This window comes from Plectropomus leopardus, chromosome 10 (assembly GCF_008729295.1).
Source record: "Plectropomus leopardus isolate mb chromosome 10, YSFRI_Pleo_2.0, whole genome shotgun sequence".
In the NCBI taxonomy this organism is placed as follows: Eukaryota; Metazoa; Chordata; class Actinopteri; order Perciformes; family Serranidae; genus Plectropomus; species Plectropomus leopardus.
Window position 1 is genome coordinate 17,268,643 of NC_056472.1, and position 19,941 is coordinate 17,288,583.

Here is a 19,941-nt window from a genome sequence, read left to right on the forward strand (position 1 = left end):
TAACACAGAAAGTCACCACAGATATGAGGGCTTTTTCAAAGGTAGAAGCATTTATTAAACATATTATAGTTTCATAGATCTTACTGAACAGATTTATGTAACTTTATACCAAAAATAAATATCTAATAAAGGATGAATAATTTGGGGTTGAATAACATGCTCTATAAAAGGGTTGATTTAGATTTCAATGATAAACATAGTGAAGCTAAGCTAATGCAATTAAAAGTTACTATTTGCTACAAAATAAATGCTATCCTTATATATATATATATATATATATATAAGGGATGAATAATTTGGGGTTGAACAACATGCTCTATAACAGGGTTGATTTAGATTTCAATGATAAACATAGTGAAGCTAAGCTAATGCAACTAAAAGTTACTATTTGCTACAAAATAAATGCTATCCTTATATATATATATATATATATATATAAAAAAAAATATATATATATATATATATATATATATATATATATATATATATATATATATATATATATATATATATATATATAATTAGGATTTTTTTGATCTTTCGAAAATATAAGTACAAAGTACTGAAACATCTAGAATAGCCTACGCACGTGGAAATAATACTGGCAGTGGTAATAATACTAATTCTATGGTCATAAATATATAAGTGTTGGTATACTAACATATTGCAAGCATTATAAGTGTAGACAGTTTGTGATTTTTATTTTTTTCTCTCTGTTTTACTATAACCATGAAAGGCCATTTCAACCATTTGGTAGAGGTCTTTATTTAAAAAACTATGAGTACTGTTCAAAACAAGAAAAGATTTTTGTTATTTTAGCCCCAACACATAAAAAAAATGGAAGAAAAACAAATCCACTGTTTTTTTTTTCCTGGTGAGGGCATTAAAGACTTATGTTAAAAAGATTCTTATCCGATAAAAGAAATCCTTTCTCATAATATAGTCTGAGCCACTTTGAAATGTAGCTTATGACTGAAACCAGCACACAGCTCCACTGATGGCAACAGGTGGGGTTACAGATTGCCCGTTTTAATGACCAGTAAATCAAGAATGATTCTGCAGATTCTCCTTGCCAGTTGCCCAGCAACATGACATCAAGCTCCTTTGTTAGACTGCATTAGGGTGGAAGGTCGGAAGTTGGTCTGCCGTCCCCACCCAGACAGTCTCGCAAGCTTGCCAATAATATGTGGACATGTTATATGTGAAAGGATGCCTAGTTGGCTCTTTGAGCTTGCCACTGGCATGCATGGGGAAAAAACAATTCACAGGGAAATCTGAGAATGCTGCCCATTGCAGCTCTGTAATTTTATTTGCTGTAGATGGGAGGAAAAATCCCATTAGATTAGGTACTGGTGAGTACCCCCCTACCTTCCCAATGTGCTAATAGACAGACACACAGCCTCACTTTTCCCTCGACCGCACACACACACTGTTTCAAGTGAACCACTCCCTCAGTAACTCACAACACACGCAAACACAAATACTGCATTTCACAGGCAACACCTTGTCTGGCAGGAGTACGACAGAGAATGGCACAAATTCTTCCTTTTTTAAAAAATTTTTATGTCATGACAACAGTATCGCAAATTTGTAAGAAAATTGAAAAGAAAATTTGTAAGATCATCAACATAAAGCATGTATTTAAAGGGTAAATTATGCATTTATGTAGACTAAAGTGCAAGGCAATCACATTTGAAGCGGCACATATGGAAAAATAGGCTAAATAAAAGAGTTTATTTGAAAGTAAGCTGCTTGTATTTATGGGCATGGCTCTCTTTGATCAATAATGGTCTGTACAAACCACAATGGACATAGCCATTAGAATGCTATAGCACTGCATCCCAGGGGGTACATATTCCACAGTCTTTCCTCTAATAGGTTTTCAAAAGCATTCTTTGTAAGTGCAACAACACATGCAGTATTTATTGCTGTTTGCTAAGAACAACACCTTTAGCATCTATCAACTCTGTATGAATATTATGGAAAATTAAATTAATTTAATTAGGATCAATGAATTGGCAAACACAAAATAGTTCATATGAAATAATATCTATCATGGATATTTACTCTCTTACGCTAAAATAACCTCTAACAATATGGGTTCAAAACTGTGAGCTGAATTGTACGGTACAGTACACAGACTTTCCTCATTGCTGCACATGCTCAGAGCTCGATACCAACCTGATTTACTCTTCCATTGATGTGTGCTGCAGAGAGTAATGATTATGTGCCAGAGTTAGCGCTAAATAGTATCTGACAAGGCATGGAAAGGTCTCTCTTGGAACAGTTGCACCCATGCTGGACACTGGCTGCTCCTGTCATGGACTCTAACACTGTAGACATCAAGAGTTCATACTTCACAGTCAATGCATGGTGTTGCGTAATACTGGGCCACCAAATACCAGTGGCTGGATGGAAACATGTTTCCACTGCACATGGTAAACTACGTAAAGATGTGTTAATAGGTGTGAATTTCCACAAACGTCTTGTGTTTGATTAAGCTGAACAAAAATACAGTTTACATTACACCATAACAAAAACGAAATGAGATGATGACATTAAATTTTAATGTATTTCTTAGGGGGGGGTTGATTGTGTAAATCTGGCAGACAAGCCTAGTGATCACATAATACAAACGCAGTGAGTGTGACCCAGCCAATGAGCTCCCTGAAGTCATTTCCATATATTCAAAGCAGGTTTAACCTACTTGGACATGCAACATTTTTTTCTGCATGTTGCTACAAATGCCCTAGAAGTAGATTAGACTTTCTATCTTATATTACATGGCTCATGTTAAAATCCACCAATTAATTCATATAAAGGCTTTAACCACTCCCACACCTTCCATACCTTAGACCACCATCTGAATTATTTGTTGTTGTTATTATTTATTATTATTATTATTATTATTATATTATTATTATTATTATTATTATTATTATTATTATTATGGATCTGTTGCAAAACAGGCGAGGCACTTCACATAAGTTTTTAAGCACTTTGGAGGGAGTTTTATTTTTTTTAATTGGGTTAGAAAAGGGAAAGTCAACTTTAAATTTTTGTATTTTATTTTTATATAAAAATCAACTAACAACCCCAAAACCTGCATCTGGGTTATAAAGGCATGTCTTCTTTAAAAATCTCCAACTTCACGCTATTTATCACCACCAAAAACTGTGAAATATAGGTATTAATAAGGAAGGGAGTGTCATGAATCAGTCACTCAGAGAGGCACAAGAAAAAATATTTGTAGCTCCAGAGAAGGTCATGAACATAACATAACATAACATAACATAACATAACATAACATAACATACTCCTCTACCACTACTCTGATAATTAAGCACAGTCCCTTCCTAATAATAATAATAATAATATTTTTTTAAAAATGATGATAATAATAATAATAATTCTTATGTTGTTGTTGTTGTTGTTGTTATTATTATTATTATTATTATTAGTAGTAGTAGTAGTAGTAGTAGTAGTAGTAGTATTATGAGAAGTAGTAGTAGTAGTAGAATCAGAAGTGGTAGACGCAGTAGTGGTATTGTTGTACTGTTTCACAAAAGATTTCATATTGGTTTTATAAAGTTTTACAAAAGGGATGACAGCGCCACCTAGAGATACAAATGCGACACGAGCTCGACTCGAGTGTAAAGATGGTGTTGACAACCTGATCTTCATACCCCGTGTTTAGTCTTTCAGGCTTACTACAAGGCTTGAGACCGACACTGTTAACCAATCATCGCCCTAACAAACATCCCCAAGTAATTATGTAAGGATACGGAAACATTAAGATGAATATATTTATAACAAATAAACATTGGATCTATCAATCATACGAAAGAAAGCAGGATATTTAATCAGCCAGCGAAGAAGCGGTGCCTGAAAGGAAAACATCGGGGAAAATTACCTCGGCTTTACGTAGTTGTTACTAAGTTACCGAGCAACGCCAAAGGCTTCGATGCAAGATGGCGAAAACACAACGAAAACTGCAATAATACCTTCCCTTTGCTAAATTACAAAGCGTACGGGGTAAACTGGCAGTTGTTTTCACGTCAGTTGACTTTCTCTTGGAGCACAAAGCGTCTCAGCCAAGATGGAGGATGAAGAAACAACGCTGGTGAGCGAACATGTAACGTGTTTAAGTGATACAGCAACCACGGGCTATAGATGTGAAGAAAAAGCAGTCCGTGTTGTGGTTAAATGATGCAAAAAAAGTAACCTAGATAGCTATAAATATGTGATGACTTTTCGTAAGACCTTTAAAGACGTTTAAAAGTAATAATAGCTGATAATTTCGATGACGTTATTTAACGTTAATAAGTTAGCTTACCTACTGAAGCTAAACGCAGCATTGCTTTGGTTGACAACTTTACTCTGTTATGACAAGAATACTAGTTGCAGCAGTGATTAAGAGCGTTTTTAACAGACCCTTGTTGCTGCTATCTATCACCTTAATTTAACTACACACTCAGTCCCTGCTCTCTGTTTTCCACAGGCTTTAATTAGGTGCTATTGTTATGAGAAATATTTCAATCATGCTGTAAACGCTGCAGAAGCTGCTCAGAAGAAATTTGGCAATGATCCTATCTACAGTTTCTTCCATGCATATGGTACCCTAATGCTAGGTAAGCTTGGAGTAATAAAATAAATGTGTCAGTATTGGCCATTTGTGGTTAGACTAGTATCTCTTTGCCATTTTTCATATATCCACATTTGTCTTTATGTTGCTACAGATCAAATTCAAGAAGCCTCCATAGAGTTGGACACAATAAGAGATAGTCGAGATGTGTCTCTTTGCACATTAATGGCCCTTGTTTATGCTGAGAGAAAAAAGACAAACCCAGGTAAGCAAGGATATCTATTCCTTTTTATTCATGTCACAGATGTTTTGTCACAGGCTCTTTTACAGGACTGGACATAGTTGTTGGTAATATAGTCATTAATTGTTAAAAAGCACATGCCCCATGCACAGCACTGTGATAGGGGTAGTAAATAAGTAGATTAACAGCACATGAAGGCTTAATTGCCTATTCTTTTTATTTAGTCTTCATTTAAAACGTTGCAAACAATGTGTTTCGCCTATGGCTTCATCAGCATTGTAATACAATACAATTCGCAGGTGTTTTTTCACAAGGCTGTAGCTGCACTGAATCCAATCAGCAGCAGTTTGGATAGCCTGCTGAGTAGTCGCCATATATGGTCATGTCTACATGTCTATTATTCAATGATTATTATATCACACCACATATATATCACAATAAATAGTAGTTGTAAGTAACACAAAAACTTTAAAATGACAATTAACATAACAGATATCTATATATATTTCTAGTAACTGTACTTCCCATCGTCACAATTGTCTTTGTATTTACAGACAGAGACGTCATTCAAGAACTTGATGCCAAGGTCAAAGAGGATCGTAAAAGTGCATCTCCCAAGAGTCTGTACTATGCTGGGATGTTTCTCTGGCTATTAGGGAGAAATGATAAGGCAAGGGAGTACACCGAGAGAATGATCAAACTGTCTAACGGCTCTAGAGAGGTGAGACTGGCATATTTGTCCATGTATGTTTGAGATGTATCAGTATTGCTTTTTTCATTTTTATGCAAAGTCAAGAAGTGTATGTAAGTATAAGAGGGACATTCTAACTTCTCACCTTTTTGCACTCTTTCAAAATTTGGAACAATGCTTGTTGTTAAGGGGATAATCCTAAAAGCCTGGATAGATGTGACATCTGGTAAAGACGCCTACGCCAGAAAGGCTGGAAAGTACTTCGATGAGGGACTGAAAGAGAGAGCAGATGTGTTTGCTCTGATGGGAAAGGTGAGATGGGGATTTAAAATCAATGTTGACTTGTTTTCTTTATTTACAGTTTAATATGTTACAATACTATCATTTCTATCATTACCCATGTCTCTTATAGTATTAATTATGCTTTTTTTTTTTAAAACTGACTGTGTTTTATTTAATTTGTCTCTTGTCAACACTGTGACTGGTATCTTTTTACATTTTCGTTCAGCTACTCAATTATATGAGATATCTTTCAGTTCTTTTGGACAGTGCAGTTTGGATTATTCCTTTGCAACTTTGGAAATATTGCTTCACCTCATTTTCTTGTTAGTTTTATTACCTTTAGATTTTTTTTTTCTAATGATTTCTGATGTGATCTCCATATTTTGTAGTAGCACAGGTGTATGATACATCCTAAGTGACATTTCTTCTGTCCTAGGCACAATATTATTCATATCGTCAGAACTACTCTGGAGCACTGGAGATGGTTAACCAGGTCATTGCTAGTTTCCCTGGCTTCTTGCCTGCCCTCACCAAGAAGATGAACCTGTTGCTCAGCCTTCAAGACTGGGAGCAAACCATCGATGCAGCACACAGGTAATTCATGAGATGGTTAGGAGGTTTCTCCCAAATCATACACTGGTCACATCTAGTTTATCTGAAGGTTACGGTGTCATAAAGCACAAAAAACATTCGTAATCAACGCCAGGGATATAAGAAGAAACACAGTCTGCCTTTACAAATAGCTCAGCATTCAAGTGCAAATGCAACACTAGCGTGAAGCCTCAAACCAGAGCATACTGATTAAGCCATTGTTTGTGCCTGCCCCCCCTGGACCCAGGCCAGTGCAAGACAGCATAAAAAGGCCTTTGAGCCAAAGTGCAGAAGTCTAACACAATGCCACGTATTCGCTGCTGCAGGTTTGCTGAACAGGAAGAAAGGTGACTGCTCAAGTTGCACCAAGCTTGGAGGCAGTGCGCTGATTGGGATGTTGTGAAATGGGAGGGGTGTGGGCAGCGTACAGTATACTTTACATCCTTTGGTGGCCTTCACGGTTCCTTTTAGTGTTAACGTTATTTGTCTGGAAGCTCAATACAGTACTGCAGCAGTATCATATATTCTATTACTACCAATCAAAGAAATCCAACTGTGTTAAGTGTAGGAGATGGACTTCATTCGCAGTATGTTGTGTCATGTTTCAGGCTTTTACAGAAGGATAAAAATAATCCAGAGGCCCTACGGATGCTAGCTCTGCATTCTTTATGTATAAATGGAGATATAACTGAGGTAAAGTTTTCACATGATCATACTTTAATCAGTTGGAATTTCAGAAACATTTGGAAAGTCCTGATTCTGAATTTATAGAAGCTGTTTGTGTTTTTTTTTTTATCCCCCTTGGCAGTCAGTGAAGCAGCTTTCAAACCTCATCAGCAGCCTGGAGATTCTGGAACCACAAAACCCGGAGCTTTTCTACAGGATGTCTCTAGCCTTCACCCGTGTTGTAAGAAAATTTTCTGTTTTCTGTCACAGTTCTTATGCTACAGTTCTGGTCATCCTTATTTCTGAAGAGTTGCTTGACTTACATCGAATTTCAGTATTTACAGTTGTTGTTTTTTGGGGGTTTTTTTGCCATAGTGTGGACGAAATGAGAAAGTGATTGAGCAGACATTTAGGATGGTGGAAAGAGCCTTTTCTGTGGCGTCAGGGGACTCAGATTTAGCCACAGAGTTGGGCTACCAGATGGTGCTTCAGGGCAGAACCAAGGAGGCTATGAAGTGGTACAAGACCGCCATGAGTCTGGATGAGACAAGTGTTTCGGCTTTGACTGGTAACATGTTTAAATTAATAATCTGTTCTCCACATGAGACTCTGGGTCCAAGCATATATTATTTCTGAAGTAGGGATATTGGATTTTTGCTGATATCTGATATGCCTATATTTTCTGACTCATTATTGCCGATTGCCAACGCTGATAACGATATATATATGCACACCTAATTGGAAAGAACATCAAGTCTCTCATGCAGGGGAATGAACATATGCCTATTCTTGGCCCACTGGTGGCCAATGCAGACATAAAATACTAGCTTTTTAAAATGTACACACTCACTGAGCTTAACAATAAAACTACTTAAACCTAGGTTACATTTAAAACTTGCCATATATTTCTTCTTATGAAACAAATTTTGAACAAAACTGTAAAATTCCTCCCACTTTAATAGGCTTGTAGGATTCCATCTCTAAGACAATTCTGACAAGAGCCAAAACAAGGGCAAAATGACCTATTTCAACCAATCAAAGTTGTATAATTAAAACGTCATCTTGTTGGCCTGAGACATCAGCAAAAACATTCATTTTGGGCTGCTGCAGATATTTAATTTTAAAGCAATCATCTGCTGATACTGATGACTTCCTATTGTAAAGATTTTTTTTTGTTGCTATGCAGGTATAATTCGTTGCCAGCTAATGGAGGGCCATCTTGAGGAAGCAGAACAACAACTGGAATTTCTCACAGAGATTCAACAATCTATTGGAAAATCAGGGGTAATGTCTTTTTAACAACATAAAATGTCTTTGACTGTATGAGGAGTATCCTGGAGCCTGTTTCTTCAACAGAGGGTTCGGGACAATAGGGTCCTCAGAGTTACTGCCAAATTATTGTTTGATAATTTTTTGAAGGTTTTTTTTGTTTTTTTTTTAAATTAAGATGTGTCAGAAAATACACATTAGCATAAATCCAAAATATTTTGTCATTTGCAACAACTTTTCTTTATGAAAATGGAGTTTCTTCTCTCATCTACCAGCAAAAGCAAATACAGGTCAAGACTGCAGCCTGAGGCTGATAACCTCCCCTCACCTGGTTTATTATGCAATACAGTTTTATGCAGGTCCCTGCTCCGCCTGTCTTTCAACTAAGTGAGTCCTTAGTTGAAGACCCCTGTCCTAGAGGAAGAGGTTATTGTCATGGTTTAGATGATTATTATGGTTTAAAAACTGGTTGAAAAGTACTAAAGAAGAACACCTGGCAGGGTAGACAGCAGCCGCTCCTGTAGGTCTTCTGCATTTTCTCTTCACTTATTCTTCCCAGAAGACTTTTTCTTTTTATACATGTGTATGTTTGATCCATTTGATAAAGAATGCCTTTTCAATTTTTCACCTCTGCTGCCGTCCTTTTCTGCTTTTCTTGGATCCAACTATTTTTGTGTTTTTTCCTCTGTTTTTATCCCCAGGAGCTCCTCTACCTGCGTGCTGTTCTGGCAGTGAAAAAGCGTCGGCCCCAGGAAGAGGTGACCAGTCTGTTGAATGATGCAGTGGATACACAGTTCTCCACACTGCAGGGTCTGCCGCTGGGAGTGGAGTACTTTGAGAAGCTGAATCCGGACTTCCTGTTGGACATTGTCAAAGAGTACTTTTCAATGTGTCCTGCTAAGGTATGAATTGGAGACTCATCAGTGGCAGGGTGTCTGTTAGTCCTTAAAATGTCTATGTAAATTCTGGGCCTTAAAATTGGGCAGTGCAAAAGAGCCTTAGTCATGTATGTATTTATTTCACACATTTCAGGGACAGTATAATGGGGATATTCATCCAGCTGTGGTGAGAATAATAAAAAAAAGTCTTATAATCTCTGCAGTAACATTGACGGTTCATGTTTTAGCCTCCAGCCCAGGGCCAGCCTCCTGCTCCTCAGCTCCAGCACTGTGCCACATGGTTGGATACTGTGGTCAAGATTGTGCCAGGTGTCCCCCAAGGGGTCTTCCTGCTAGCCAAAGTCAGATACCAGTCTGGTGAGCACTGCATTCAAAATATGTTTTGTTTTCTTTTCTACAAATGCTATTTTTAACTACATGGCCTCTATGTTAATTCAGGGGACATTGACGCTGCTCAGAGCAGTCTACAACACTGTCTGGACCAGTGTCCTTCTCATGCAGATGCTCATCTGCTAATGGCACAGATCTATCTGCTGCAGGGTAACTTCACATTGTGTTCCCAGTCTCTTGAACTCTGCCTCAGCCATAACTTCGAGGTAAGCTCACCATCATCACGGATAGTGTTTTATGGCAGCTAAATGTTTACGAGACAGTTCAGGCTCTTATTTGACCCACAGCAAATGTGCAAATACACTGCAGCTCTGCTGCCGTGTTTTGTAACACAAGTGCAGTGCACGTTAAAAACATGCCTGTTCAGAAGTGGCCAGTTTTTTGGGCTGTGATAATGCTGCTTTTTGTCTTTTTGTCAATGTCAGATTCGAGAACATCCGTTGTACCACCTGATCCAGGCTCAGGCTAAGAAGAAAAAGGGTGAGCTGACAGAAGCTATTAAGACACTGCAGATGGCCATGAGTCTTCCAGGTGTGCGCAGAGCTGGATCCTCATCCAAGTCTAGAAACAAGAAGATTGACCTGAGTCCCGCTGACTGTCTTTCTGTATTTTTGGAGCTAGCTGAGGCCCTGTGGCTCAATGGAGAACAGGTAACATTTAAGTTTTGATGTAAGAAGGCTTGTGTATGACTATTCTTTTTGATTTAATGCAGTCTTTATTAAAGCTCAGGTAGGCAATATATTTTGTATTAACTGGGCCAAAATCCCATGCCAACCTTTAAGCATATTTTAGTTTAAGTGGACTGAGAGAAAAGTAGACTTCTGCACCTCCTCTTGACTCTGTTATCAGGCTTTAGAAAATATAGGCCATTATGAGATTGTGGCCAATCACAGGTCAGTCCAGAGAGAGGGCGTTCCTATAGGCTGTTCTTCAAATGCATGTGCACATCCTTTTGCTGAAAGCCTGATTAATTTGTTGAGAATCCTGCAGAGAAAATTGTTATTCCCACATGGCCAACAACTGCCTAAAATGCAAAGCAACCCAAAAAAGAAGACAGATTTATAAAAAAAAAGTGTCTTAAAGAGTCTGACAGTAAATGAGACAAAATGTGTTAATATCAGCAAACTGTTTCAGAGATGTTGTAATAGTTTTGCCCTCTGCTCAGTTTAGTTCAGTTTAGTTCAGTTTAATTAAATTTACTCCCAGAAAACAGTTAAAAATTACAAGTACAGTTCCTGAGACATAATGAAGATGTGTAAAGGGACACCCTGATAAGTTATCCAAAGCTGGTAAATAGGGGCCCAGACAAAAAGCAAATAGTTTTTTAAGTGTGTTTCCTAACATGCTGTCTAAAGTCAAGAAAAATTTACAACCTACAAAACTCCTAAGACTAACCAAGAACCTAAGACTTAACTACCCTAACGCTGACTAAATGGTCCTAAGAAATGTATTCCATCAGTCTAAACATTAGTTATATCGCTAGGATACCACAGATATAGACTTATGGCAAGTGGAAATAACAGTACAATGTAAATGGATTTTGAGAGTAGTTTTAGAAGTTTAGGGCCGTTAATGGTGTTCAAGCTTAAGCATATTTTGTAGTAACTGCTGCCTAATGCTCTTTTTTGAAAACTTATCAGAGCTAAAGGCTCAAGGCTTTTGTTTCAATTTCCCATTTATGTAGTTAATATTTGCAAGAACTTTGAATTACAGTGTGCCCTCTGCCTCACACCCTGCCATACAGACCACCTCACATGGACGTAACCCCAGTCAGCGGCTGCAGCAATGCATATCCAGCCAGTGCAAACCCCAGTTTCAGGGGACCGGACAGCCCTGACTCAGCAAACTTTATGTTGCTGCCATAACACAGATAGGACCCGTTGGCCACCAGCTTGGTGTGACACCTAGTGATTTTTTTTCTTTTTTGCTAGCAGAATTTGAGCCACTACTGCTTTGACTGAAGCTCCATCACAAAACTGCTGGCTACTCTCCTCCCAGGGAAGCAAGCCATAGCAGCGGATAGCAATGAGCAGGGACTGTGGGGTTGCTAAGTAGCTATTTCTTGTCTCATTTGTGGTCTGATAAACACACACAGAGAAAGAGGGAGAGAGAGAGAGAGAGAGAGAGAGAGAGAGAGAGAGAGATGGGCAAGGAGAGGCTGAGTGAATGAGCTCAGGCAAATGTGCAATGAATAAGATTAAATAAGTCAATGGATGGGAAACACCAGTTACTGTATGAAGTGCATGCATATGCCAGTAGTTGTCTGGTGGGAGGGGCTTTGTGCCTTTTCCAGATTTCTGCCTACCCCCGCTTTAAAGCACTCTATTTATACCTCTTCATGGTTGTTGTGAAGTGGTGTACTCTGCTGTGTGTATTTTTAAGGTTTTCATCCAAGTACTGTTTTGGGGTTTTCATGTATGCCAGGCCTTAAAGGAAAAAAAAATACACTTATGTATGGTGTACACTTATGAATGTGTTTAATATTTCAGCATGAAGCAGCAAAGGTGATGCAGGATGCCATCAATGAGTTCTCGGGAACCCCAGAGGAGTTACGTGTCACTATTGCCAATGCGGACCTGGCCCTGCTGCGTGGTGACACCGAGCTGGCACTAAGTATGCTTAGAAACATTACCCCTGAGCAGCCCTACTACATCCAGGCCAAGGAGAAAATGGCAGACATTTATCTGAACCACAGAAAAGAGAAACGTCTGTATGCAAGCTGTTACAGGTGAGCGGTAAATTTGGATTCAAAAGAACGAAAAAGCATAAACTGAAATCCTGATGTAAGATAGTAGCTGAACATATGAGCGACTATACCTCATCTGAAACCGATTGCATGCTAAATGTTTGAACAGAAATGGCTGAAATTAAATACAGGACTCTAGGATATCCAGTCATAGTGCACGAACATTTCACCCACCTGTGTCTATTGTAGGATTTAGGTGATTTAACTGAAGCCATTCATCCAGTAAAGGTGAAATGTGCACATTGCCTCCAGTCCTCTGCTGGTCTCTGATGCTTTTTGTATCAACAGCTAAGACCTAGCAAAGCATGACTGAACCTCAGACAGCAGAGACACACTGTATGTCTGCATAATGAAGTGCAGCGCATGTAATGTAATATCTGTCTTATCTTCAGAGAGATGGTGGAAAAGCTACCCAGCCCTCACACATACCTCTTACTAGGTGATGCCTACATGAACATTCAAGAAGTAAGTGGGAATTGTGATTCATCTGTGTCTTATGAAATATATTTTATCCCATAACAAAAGATTTGTGTGGATATTGTTATATAACTTAGGGCCCGTACACATACCACGTTTTTAACCACCTGAAAAACGTGAGGTTGGGTGCTGGGTGCTACTTTTGGTCCACTCATGCCAACTTTCATGAACGTAAAGGAAGGTTGTGTCTTAGGTTGCAAAGTTACCATAACCAGCACTGAATCACAGCCCTCATTCCAGAAATCCCGAGTGCAGAGCTGATCTTCCTCCAGCTGTTTCTTTAGCGTGTATTGGGCTTAAAATATAGTCATTGTGAAACATGTAAAGCTCAGGTTCATCTCTTTATTAAAATGATCAATTTTTCCTACTGATATTTACGGATTAGAAGAGAGATATCTGCTGACTGTGATCGGTTTTTTCCTCGTCACATGCTGCTGCATTCCAAAAATTAAACTCTGGTGCAATCTTAAATCCAATCTGACACTCTACACTGCAATGAGAGAGCTGCTGTTTGAAGAAACAGTTCGTTCTATTTCCACATGAATTAACAAACTATTAAGTTCATCACACATTCACTCCATTCAGCGTTTGACTGCTCCTTCTCCCCAGACAGAGTGCACTCTGCCACTCCAGGAGTGCATTGCGCTGGATAACAGAAAGGTACATTCCAACAGCAGTCCAGATAGACGAATGTTCCAGTTTTTTGCCAGAGAGCGCTCTGACACACCCTCTGTTTATCTCAGGGCACGCCTGCCACACATCCTTATTGAAAACAATAGGGCGAAGAGAGAGAATGGAGCGCGTAAAACATGTGGCATTTATATGGCCCCTTAGAATGACATTGAAGGCTCTACGTGCTTCAAATAAGCATGTTTTGTAGTTTGTTGTTTAATCATATCTTTATTTTGGTCAAGCCTTTTTATACCTTTCTCCAAAAGTTTAAATTGTAAAGTCGTAAAAACACTAAGACATGGAAAGTAGGATTTTTGAACTGTACATTTAGGACATTGCATTGTGAAATCTCAAAATAATTGGCAACATCTATTTTTCCTAATTAATGCCTCTAGCATAAACATCACACAGATCAGAACAATGGAACCAAAATCACTCATATTTTGTTTCTGGCTGTGATGCTCAGAGCAGAGAATCCACATCTGATAGCTAGCTGTCCCTGTGAAATAGAGGTTTACAATGGAAAGGGACTCATTGTGCATCTAAGTGAGTAGAGTTGGTTTAAAAGAATGAGGAGGAGGATATATCGTCACCTGCATGAATTTAAGGGAAGTGAGGCATGTTGACACATACTCTGGTTAGGATGAGAGGAAAGGTCATTCAAAGTTAAAAATGGATCTCCAACTAGACCATTAGAAAATGTATATTTTTACCTGATGTTAAAAGCCGGTCTTACTCCTCGCCTTAAGGTGTTTACAGCATGTTCGGAATCAATTGTAAATAATGAAATGTAGACTTCCTGAATAATATTTACAAAAACTTTAAACTAACAACAACTTGCGACACCACTTATTGTGTCATATGTTTATCCTCAGCCTGAGAAAGCCATTGAGGTTTATGAGCATGCACTGAAGAAAAACCCCAAAGATGGAGCTTTAGCCAGCAAGATTGGAAAAGCCCTGGTCAAAACTCATCACTACGTCAAGGTTTGTGTCGCACACTCATGTAAAGATAAACATGATTCACTAACAGAAAAAAAACAGTGTTGACAAAAGGGCTGCTGTCACACAGGCAATAAATTACTATGAAGCAGCCCTGAAGACGGAACAACAGAACTTCCTGCGCTACGACCTGGCTGAGCTGCTGATGAAGATGAAGCAATATCAGCGCTGTGAGAAAGTCCTGCAGGAAGCTCTGGCCCATGAGCCAGGTACTTAAGATTTCACGGGATTTTACAAACAGTGAACTCCTGATGTCCGAAACACCACAAGAGAATCTAGTCATGATGATAAACTCATTCATTCGTTCATTAGCTGTAACCGTTTGTAACCTCTTAACCTCTACCCCCCCCCCCCCCCCCCCCTCCACCCACCCATCCAAGGTGCGAACCCTGCCCCAACCTGGGTTTGAACCTGGGACCCTCTTGCTGTAAGATGACAGTACTACCAAAGGGTGCACTGTCTGCTAGCTGTCACTGTAACTTGGACAACATGGGGGAGTGCAAATTCTACCAAAATTGCAGCTTAAGCGATATTTTGTGCCACTGCTGAAACCAGTAGAAGGCAATCCACGCAATTTTCAGTCTGTGTAATTTATGCAAATTTTTTTTTATATAAGGCAGCAGAATTCCTCATGCAAAGTGAGAAACAAAAGAAAAAAAGGCAAGAACACCTGCCAACAAAGGCAAGGTATATCCTAGTTCTGTTTCAAAATAGAATGTTTTATGTTACAGTAGAGGCATATTTACACACACACACACACACACATATATATATATATATATATATATATACATACAGTATGTAGATTATTGAATTTCCTCTAATTTTAATTAAAAGTTATCTAATCGCCAATACATGAAAACCTACATTAGTATCTAAAAAAAAATTACAAATAAATAAATAAATTATAGGTATGACAATGAATACATGAAAAACAGAAAAATTAACAAATGTAGGCTGTATCTACATTTACACAGACAAGGGATCTAATGTACCGTAAACTGTATTTGTGACATTTCCAAGTATCTCTCTTTGTATAGCTAATTGTTTCTAGTTTTTTTGCCTTTTTTAACTTCACTTTTTTCCTCTTACCTACCCAGTTAATGAACTGCCAGCGCTCTCAGATGACTGTCGTTATCTGGTCCTGTTGGCAAAGATCCAAAATAAGGTTGACAAAAATGAGGAAGCTCTATTTTCCCTACAAAGAGTAAGTGACTGTAGCATTCTGAGACTTCGTCGTCTTTTCACATTTTTCATGAAATACTTTAGTAGTCTGCCCAAAAAGACAACATACAGTAACATGATAAGGATGGTATTACTGTATTCTATTTGAGGTTGTGTTTTTGTTGTGTATAGGCCCGGGACGTGCAGGCCAAGGTGCTGAAGCGGGTGCAGTTGGAGCAGCCTGAGGCCTACCCCATGCAGAAGCAGCTTGCTGCCGAGATCTGCGCTGAGATCGCTAAACACTACACAAGTCAGAGGGGCTATGAGAGAGCAGTCAAATTCTACAAAGAAGCTCTTGTGTATTGTGAGACTGATCGCAAGGTCAGTGCAGCTGAATCAAAAACGTTCTGTGTGCTCACTGCAGCTGTGGTGAACAAGCACTGGCATCTTTGAGAGTCGGATGCTCGTGTTTGTGAAATAAGGTTATCTTAGTTGTTGATAGTTTGATGTAAAGGGAAAGCTCTGATTTATTTAGCCTACAATATAATACCAAGAAGTTTATCACATGAATTGAAATGAATGCACTCCTGTTCTAGGTGATGCTGGAGTTGGCACGGCTGTACCTCACTCTAGACGAGGTTGATGCGTGCCAGGAGCAGTGCAGCATTATTTTGAAGAGTGACCAGTTCAATGAAGATGCAACTCTGGTTTGTTTTTCTGTCTTTTGCCACATTTTTGACCACAACCTTATTTTTTTGGAACTAGCTCATAGAAGTTATTTCTCACATGTGTTTGTCCTTAGATGATGGCTGACATTATGTTTAGGAAGCAGGACTACGAACAGGCAGTTTTCCACTTTCAACAACTCCTGGAGCGCAAACCAGGTGCAATACAGCTACATTTCAAAAAGTCTGCAATGGATGTAAATGTGAACTGATGATTTGACCTTCTGTAAATGGAAAGCATAATAACTCACACCTGTTGCTTTCAGACAACTACCCAACACTGTCACGTCTCATTGACTTGTTGAGGAGGGCCGGGAAGTTGGAGGAAGTTCCCAGATTTCTTGATATGGCAGAAAAACATTCCTCCAGAACTAAGTTTGACCCTGGGTTCAACTACTGCAAAGGACTTTATCTTTGGTGAGTTTTGGGGAGCATATCCTCGGAATATGGCGACATCTGTTTCAAAATTTGTGACTAAACTTGTGCTTGGTGCTCAGGTACACTGGGGAACCTAACGATGCTTTGCGGCACTTCAACAAAGCACGGAAAGACAATGACTGGGGTCAAAATGCTGTGTATAACATGATTGAAATCTACCTAAACCCTGACAATGACACCATTGGAGGAGAAGTATTTGAGAATTTAGATGGTGAAATTGGGTAAGTGGCAGTGTGCGCACACAAAGGGCCCTGACACACCAAGCCAACTGTTGGCTACCAGTGACTGTTGGCGCATCGGTTAGCATGAAGAAGAAACTTATTATTTAGAGATAAGATTATGTTTAGCTAACTCATAAACGAGCATCTTGAATCTGTCCTGTCCGCAAATTTGTAAATCCTAGGATGGTGAAGGAATGGCCTGCCTTACTCTGCCTCACTCTGCATTTCTCTGCTTCTGATTGGGCTTACCCTGACATTCTTACCCTCAGCTTAACTAATTTCACTCTTCTTGCCAAAACCAGCCAATGTAGGGAATGAAAACTAGCCACTCACCGGGAGAGTAAGGTGGTTACATCTTCATCATCCTAGGATCCACAAAATATGCGTCGTGTTGGTCTTCCGATTTCCCTTTTTGAATGACAGATACCTCCTGTTGGTATGGTGAGTTATTTCCTCTCACGCAGATGCGGAGCATACATGCTTCTTGGCTGTTGGTTGTTCTCTTTGTGGTGTGCTCAATTGCAACTTTTTGGCTGAGACACAAGCGATGTGAAGTGACACAGCACAACTAGTTTTTTTATGTCGGTTTGGTGTGTCTGGGCCTTTATGCTCTAGATTTAATACAGTGTGAATTGTTTTGTTGTGAAACCCACAGACTTTCTTCTAACTCTCAACTTTGTTTCTCACCAGAAACTCCACAGAGAAGCAGGAGTCAGACCAGCTTGCTGTGAGAACAGCTGAGAAGCTGCTGAAGGAGTTAAAGCCTCAGACACCAGGGGGACACATACAGCTCCGCATCCTGGAGAACTACTGCATTCTGGCAACTAAACAGAAGGCCAATGTAGAGAAAGCTCTCAGTGTTTTCACAGAGATCGCAAACAATGAGGTAAGTAAACCCCAGATGGTGTGCAGGAGTTAGATCACTCGCTCTTGTGTAAATATACCCACACCAGGAGCTGTGCATTTATTCAGGCTCTCCTTTTAATGTCACTCATTCCATTTGGTTGTACACTGAACATTACATAATATCAGGATGAATTTTAATGGAGTATGTACAGTATGTGGCATGGCTTGTATGGTAGTAGCTCAGTTTTTTATAATTTCTTTTGTTAAAGAGACTCTATGCTGAAGTAAAGCTTGGTGTAAACAAATGGAGTTGGGATAGAGGGGGAGGTGCTGTCAGATTCATTCTGTCTAACCAGGATTCTTTGGTTGAACTCAGAAAGACCACGTGCCAGCACTGTTGGCCATGGCGACAGCTTATATGATGCTGAAACAGACTCCTAAAGCCAGGAACCAGCTCAAACGCATAGCTAAAATGAACTGGAGCATTGTTGACGCCGATGAGTTTGAGAAGAGCTGGCTGCTCTTGGCAGACATCTACATCCATTCGGGGAAGTATGACATGGCCGGGGACCTTTTAAAGAGATGCCACAACCATAACAAGGTCAGCCTGAAAGTAGAGTCACTTCTTGAGTATTATGCGCACTGCAGAACCTTTTCTCCCTACATTGGTGATTTGCATTACTTTGTTATGCCTTTCATGTACATTTCTGTAAGATAATAATTGCATTTTTTCCCCACAGTCATGCTGTAAAGCTTATGAATATCTGGGCTACATAATGGAAAAAGAGCAAGCATTCCGTGATGCAGCACTCAACTATGAACTGGCTTGGAAATATGGAAATCGGACGAACCCAACTATTGGTATGCCAACTAAAATCACATGTCCAATTCTATTTTTAAAGACTAAAAGGGTTAAAAATAATACATTTCTAACATGTAATGCCTGTTTTTTATTCAGGATACAAGCTTGCTTTCAACTACTTAAAAGCAAAGAGGCATGTTGATGCCATCGACGTTTGTCATAAGGTTAGACACCTGCGGATGTTTACAGTTTAAGACATTAGATCTGTTTTTTTTTTTCAGTGATTCATCTTTGCTTCCATCCCCAGGTCCTGGCTGCTCATCCAAATTACCCAAGAATGAGAAAGGACATCCTGGACAAAGCTCGTGCTGCTCTAAGATCGTAGTGTTGGAAGTGTTTGTGTGAAAGACAGAGATGAAGCCAATGTTTCTGTAATAAAATGAGTTACTTTGACTGAATACACTTTTATTGGTTTGCTTTTGCTGTCAAGTTAAAAGAATGTGCAGTTATTTGTATTATTTCTTTCGGGGGAAAAACCCCTTAAACACATTGCTATGTAAATTTGAGTATATGAGTAGTTGGGCGCTGGCAATCCTGAGGGAAAACACAGTGCAGAGGGGCTCAGGCGCATTCTCAGCTGAAAGCATTTTTCTTTTTCTCCTCACAAAACCAAACTGATTTTGGAGCAAGTGAATCTATAACATTTACATACCAGCTTTATTCATCAAAAAATGAACTGTGCTCCCATATGGTTCCCAACTCTCTCCCTTAAGGGACCCCTTTTCTATCGTGGAGTAAACTCCTAAATAAGTGACAGATTCAATGGATATTTTCATATTCAATGCCGAATAATAACAGTACAAAACAATGTACAATTAACCCAAATAGCAAATGCAACAACTGCAGGACGTTTGTGTAAAATGAGCAATTTGGATGAGGTTATTTCCTATGGATATTTCACTAGTGTTGAGTTGTTTGTCCTTGTTGGTTTTTTTGTTGATATTTTTAGGAACATTGTATACTACTCTCTTTGTATATATATATATATATATATATATATATATATATATATATATATTCTAGACAATCATACTTACTTGTCTGATTTTTCTTTTCTTTTTTAACAAATTAAATGTGTTTTCTTATATTTTATTTTCTAATATTTTTTAAAATAATAATAATGTAATGTAGTTCTCTTCACACAATTGAAGGAAATAGTGAGATTTAGGCCTACA

The 19,941-nt window shown here is 38.8% G+C and overlaps 1 protein-coding gene across 1 annotated transcript; it reads left to right on the plus strand.

Moving 5' to 3' along the window:
* Positions 1 to 3,991: 3,991 nt before the first annotated feature.
* Positions 3,992 to 19,622, plus strand: ttc21b (tetratricopeptide repeat domain 21B). Its single transcript, XM_042494648.1, has 29 exons — positions 3,992 to 4,123; positions 4,502 to 4,631; positions 4,740 to 4,850; positions 5,381 to 5,547; positions 5,707 to 5,829; positions 6,236 to 6,393; positions 6,999 to 7,083; positions 7,199 to 7,297; positions 7,432 to 7,624; positions 8,243 to 8,340; positions 9,027 to 9,227; positions 9,452 to 9,581; positions 9,663 to 9,820; positions 10,040 to 10,264; positions 12,104 to 12,342; positions 12,753 to 12,825; positions 14,385 to 14,495; positions 14,581 to 14,719; positions 15,611 to 15,717; positions 15,867 to 16,055; positions 16,271 to 16,381; positions 16,477 to 16,558; positions 16,666 to 16,816; positions 16,897 to 17,058; positions 17,749 to 17,944; positions 18,281 to 18,505; positions 18,645 to 18,765; positions 18,863 to 18,930; positions 19,014 to 19,622. The coding sequence occupies exons 1-29, from the start codon at positions 4,100 to 4,102 to the stop codon at positions 19,089 to 19,091; spliced, it is 3,954 nt and encodes a 1,317-aa protein (XP_042350582.1). The 5' UTR covers positions 3,992 to 4,099; the 3' UTR covers positions 19,092 to 19,622.
* Positions 19,623 to 19,941: the final 319 nt, after the last annotated feature.

Coding starts and splice junctions, on each gene's coding strand:
- ttc21b (XM_042494648.1), top strand. CDS start 4,100: ATGGAGGATGAAGAAACAACGCTG. Junction 7,298..7,431: donor CTCTAGCCTTCACCCGTGTT/GTAAGAAAATTT, acceptor TTTTTGCCATAG/TGTGGACGAAATGAGAAAGT. Junction 9,582..9,662: donor CAAAGTCAGATACCAGTCTG/GTGAGCACTGCA, acceptor ATGTTAATTCAG/GGGACATTGACGCTGCTCAG.